The sequence below is a fragment of the Morone saxatilis genome, unplaced genomic scaffold, assembly GCF_004916995.1.
Source record: "Morone saxatilis isolate NCDOM2014 unplaced genomic scaffold, NCSU_SB_2.0 Contig8, whole genome shotgun sequence".
Lineage (NCBI taxonomy): Eukaryota > Metazoa > Chordata > Actinopteri > Moronidae > Morone > Morone saxatilis.
In genome coordinates, this window is record NW_023340257.1 from 26,984,326 (window position 1) to 26,989,749 (window position 5,424).

General features: G+C 38.7%; 1 protein-coding gene across 1 annotated transcript in view; it reads left to right on the forward strand.

Moving 5' to 3' along the window:
• Window positions 1-2,577: 2,577 nt before the first annotated feature.
• Window positions 2,578-5,424, forward strand: part of LOC118341407 (olfactory receptor 51E1-like) — a 3,029-nt gene continuing 182 nt past the window's right edge. Inside the window, 3 exon segments of the mRNA XM_035679651.1 lie at window positions 2,578-2,778; window positions 2,780-3,515; window positions 4,731-4,880. Of these exon segments, the coding sequence (XP_035535544.1) occupies window positions 2,578-2,778; window positions 2,780-3,515; window positions 4,731-4,880 (1,087 nt within the window).

Below are 5,424 nucleotides of genomic sequence, written 5' to 3' on the forward strand. Positions count from 1 at the left end.
CCTCTGCTGCCTGTACATGATGGTCAGATTTTCAGTGAAAATCCACATGAATGTGACGTTTAAATTCCAGAGTACCTTCTCTTTCCGCTTCGGGCAAATACGAACAAATTGATAGCTTGCAAACATAGACTTTGTTTAATCAGTGGCTTTCTATGACATTCTTTAGTCACCTATCTGCTTCAGCAATATGTTCTCACGCCCACTTGGTCAGTGACCCTCCACTTCAAAATATGTCAATGTAGTTAACCCTCTTCTGTCATTTCTGGATGTGCAGGGCTCTGTGGTTAAGTTAGCAAGAATAAATATGCAACGTCCAGTTAGACTTTGAAAATAAATGTATGTTAAGTTACGCCAGGTACGATACAGTACAGTACAGGAGTTTAGTTTTTTTTCAAATACTTAAGTATTTTAATGTAAGTTAACTAATTAAAAGGTTTGTTAATTAAAAAAGAAATGGTTTACTCTGGGTTTCACTCCTGGTTTGGTCCTGTGTTTGTTTAAGGCCATCCATACAACCCACCACCTCCGTATGCTGACTTTCTCACTCTTTATACTACACCACTTGACTCTGATAGTAGGCACATCCAGAAATGGCACTAGATGTTCACCTACACCAGTGAATGTCAACTGGTGGCCCGTGGGCCACGTCTAGCCCACCAGAATATTACTGAATTCAGGAACAGCCTAGTGAAGAGGAAAAAGTATGTTTCTATATTTATTTATTTTTAAATCAAATGAAAGAAACGCCCTCTGAAAAGTAGCTTGTGCCATAGCCTGCCTTCAATCAAAAATGACGATAAACTCGTTGCTCTCGTTTAACATCTTTTATTGTTTCACATCTCATTTTATCAATAGTCGTTTTTCACAAATGTCAAAATCGTCCTTGATCAGATTATATTCTTTAGCGACAGCGACAGTTTCGTTGCAAATGAGGCACACAGGTACAGCATTTCTAAAAGTTGGCACTATTTTTCAATTCAATTCAATTCAATTTTTCAATTCATTTTTATCTGTATAACGCCAATTCATAACAGAAGTTATCTCAGGACACTTTTCAAATAGAGCAGGTCTAGACCGAACTCCTTATAACATTTACAGAGACCCAACAGTACCACCATGGAAAAATGATGATGGAAAAAACCTGCCTGTTAAAGGCAGAAACCTAGGACAGACCCTTTCGGTCTCTAGGTGGGTGGTCGTCTGCCTTGGACCAGTTGGGGTGAGAGATAGAGAGAGAGAGAGAGAGAGAGGAAGAGAGAGAGAAGAGAGAGAGAGAGAGAAGAGAGAGAGAGAGAGAGAGAGAGAAGAGAGAGAGAGAGAGAGAGAGACAGAGAGACAGACAGACAGATGTACAGCAACAACAGTAGCAAGAACTACACTAATAGTAGTGACTCATGAAAAAGATGAGGACGACGACAACAGCAATGATGGGGGACAATGAGCATATTAATATATAATGAATACATACTTATCATTCCATTATTCATCAAAGCTGTGGTTCTCTGCATCACCTTTCCGCTTAAGTCTCTTCAAGAGTTCCATTTTTCATGCTTGAGACATATTTAGAAGGCCTGTCTCCTGCGAGTGTTCTCCACAAACTACTACTGTCCATCACTGCATATGACAGTGATGGACAGCTTGACAGCCTCACAAATATGAAGCCTAAAATATCGCTATCGCCCCCCTGGTGGCTTGCTGCAGTACAGGTAATATGAGTCTGTTAACACTGATGGAGGCTAAAAAATAACAATCAAATAATAACATATTACTTATACAATACTAATTTTATTTAATCTTACGAGTATCTGGCCGTCATAGTGCCTGCAGAGAAAAATTCTCGCCCCAAATGTAGTTGATGACCCCTGGCCTACACCATCACATTTTGAAGCGGAGGGCCACTGTTCAAAATTAGCATTTGATGAGTTGAGAGTTAGACTCCAGTTTTGTCAAATAAAAACTGGCTGTTGGTTGCTGGTGTACCTCAAGGATCTTTTCTTGGTCCTTTTAGTTTCTTTGTGATACACTACCACAGGATATTTTAACTTGACACTTTAAAATATTTATCTTTTATGTCTGCCTTTATATTGTGAGCGATAGGGTTTCCTAGAATTTTCACAAATGAAGTGAATATAAAACCAATTTTTTATAATTTGTTCCCAACTCTTTTTGGTTTGTGACCCTTAAAGCCAGAAAATGCCTACTGGCAACGTTGATTGTTGTGACAAAAAGCTGTTAGCAACATAACCAAAGACAAATGTTTCCCTTCAGATGACGTGGTACTGGCCTGTTGGGATAAAAAACAGCACATGTTGCTGCTGCCGACAGTTAGACTGTGAGCAGCCAGTGTGCACTGAGGTAAACCCCCTATGAGGATAAGGGTGGGCAGTTTAATGGCTGGGTAAGTTTAGGCTGTATGTGATAACTGAATATATTGTTAGAAATCTTTACACTTCCTTTTTAAAAATATTGTTTTTCAAAGTGATGGCTTATAAGGTAGTTATTGATTTGTTATAGAATGAGAACATACATTTTAAATATTTGCTGACATTAGTTGTTTTTTCTTATAAACCAAAAATGATGTCAAATTCAACATTATCATCTTTATCTTATTTTATTCTTGGAGCTTATTTGCATGTTGGAAAATTAAGATACTTTTGTTTTATGATAACCGCTTTGCTTTACATTGTTATTGTTGTTGTCAACACATCTCTCATTGTGATTATCTGTATGAACAGAAGCTTACATGAACCTATGTACATATTTCTGTGCAGCCTGGTTTGTAAATGAACTGTATGGTAGTACAGGGTTGTTTCCAATGCTTCTGGTTCAGATTCTCTCTGACATTCACACTGTTCCTGCTTCATTTTGTTTCCTGCAGATTTTCTGTGTGTATTCTTATGGAAGCGTAGAGTTTTGTAATTTAGCCGTCATGTCTTATGACAGATATCTCGCTATCTGTTGTCCTCTGCAGTATCACACACGTATGACATTTAACAAGGCGGTTGTGTTTATTGCTGTAATATGGCTGTACTCTTTTGTTAAATTCTTGATTACTTTATCCTTAAACATCCGTTTACCGCTTTGTGGAAACGTCATGAACAGTTTGTATTGTCATAACTACCTTGTTGTTAAGTTGGCATGTTCTGACACCAAAGTGAACAACATTTATGGACTTTTTGGGATTGTCCTCACCATTTTAGTCCCTCTGCTCCCAATCCTTTTCTCTTACATGAAAATTCTTAAAATCTGTTTTTCTGGTTGCCGACAGACCAGACAGAAAGCTTTCAGTACCTGCACACCTCACCTTGTTTCTCTGTTGAATTTTTCTTTTGGCTGTGTGTTTGAAATAGTTCAGAGTAGATTTGATATGAGCAGTGTACCCAGTGTGCTGCGAATCATTCTCTCACTGTACTTTCTCATTATACAGCCGCTTTTGAATCCTATCATGTATGGACTGCAAATGACTAAAATACGAAAAACATATAAACATCTGTTCTGTTATAAGATGTTGACTGGTCAGAAAGATACTGTGTAAGTGTAACAAGAAAGTGTCAGTAAATGATTGAGAAAACTTTACCTTGAAATGTGAAAACTGAATGGAAAAATGTTCTCTTTATATAAATGTTACTGTGAAGTGATGATTAGAGTATGTAATATATTCCATATTCCATACACAGGCCTGCTTTGACTGTCCAATAAAGGATCACTTTTCATAATCTAGAACTCTGTCCTAGGTTATTTGCCATCAGAGCTAAAACATACTCTGTTGAAAGGCCAAAACCCCTCAGAATGAAAGAACATTATGCATAGTGCCAATTTAAAGATCATCTAATTCTTCTTAAATCCTTGTTTACCATTCTCTAGCTATGAGAATCAGAGGACAATATATTTTACTCAATGAGATGCTGTCACTGTTAATTCTATTGTTTTCCTTTTTGTGTTGTGTGTCCTTTCTATTTGTTTCACTTTCTATCAGCTTTGATAGAGCACTAGGCACCTCTCAACATAGATGTAAATACTCACGTGTCTGCATATAACCAGACTGAATATTGCTTTTTTCTTTACTTCATGCCCTTTTCATGATTCCTCTTTCATTTGGCTTCTTATACATTTAATTATTATTAAAGGTCAGTTGTCATGAAAGTGGGATCTGACTGATAAGGTGAGGACATGTACAACAAACCTTGGTTTACAGCAACACTCAGGCTAAGGAGGAGGTGTGGGAACATAATCAGGTAAAAACGCACAAAGGAGACAAAGGAGGTCAGAACAGCAGAGGAGGAAGTTGATAAAAAGGTTTTTAACTAACAACCTTACATCAGATCGGAGAGGCCTTTAAAACAGCATCAACCACCAGAGACCATGTACAAGGATCCTATTTGTGGATCACAATCTTCCTGACTGACAGGAGGGAGCAGCTGAGGCTGGGAACAATCACATCCAGCACCAGGGCAATCTGCACTGGCACCCACCAGGGGCACATGCTCTCCCTGCTGCTCTTCTTCCTCCACACAAATGACTTCACCTCAACAGACCTGTCAAACTCCTGAAGTTTGCAGATGACACAACAGCCATTGGCCTCATCCGGGACAGTGGTGGGGGGTTGAACAGCTGGTCCTCTGATGTTTTCAGAACAACTTTGAGCTTAACACGCTCAGAACTGTGGAGTTTAGGAGGAGCCCCCCCATCACCATACCTAAAAACACTGTGTCTGCTGTGGAACACTTCAGGTTTCGAGGAGTCAAACACAGACACCATCATCAAGAAGGCGCAGCAGAGCATGTACTTTCTGTTCCAGCTCAGGAAGCTCAACCTACCTAAGGAGCTACTGATCCAGCTCTACATTGCCATTATTCAGTCTGTAGATCCATCAGTGTCTGGTTTGGATCAGTCAGGACTGCAACCTGCCTCACTTTTCAGGACTTATACAATGTGCAGAGTCAGGCCTGACCTGCTCCAACCTCTCCTCTGGGAGACACTTCAGAGCGCTGTATGCCAAGACAACCTGAATTTGCATGTGGTTGATAAGGTAATAGTAACTTCATATGATATACTGTATTAATGATGTAGAATAAACACACTGGAGAAGATAACTTCTCAGATTGTAAGTTTTGTCTTAAATGTTTAGATGTGTGAGTCCAGTAGTGTATTGATGATTGCCAGCCCGAAGTTGTACCTTCCACTCCCAAAAACTCCTGCAATTAAATTCCAGGCCTTGTCCTTTGTTGCCCTTAAATAAATGTATACATTTTTTAATTTCTTTTTTCTGTTCATGATATTAGTTTATAGGCAATATCAGGCAAAAGGGAATTAGTCTGATTTCCTCTGGGAATGAGTATGAGGTATCAGCTATTAGATAGTCAGATATTAGGTATAATAAATAAATAAATCATATAAGGTATTCAATTTTTTCAATTCAATTCA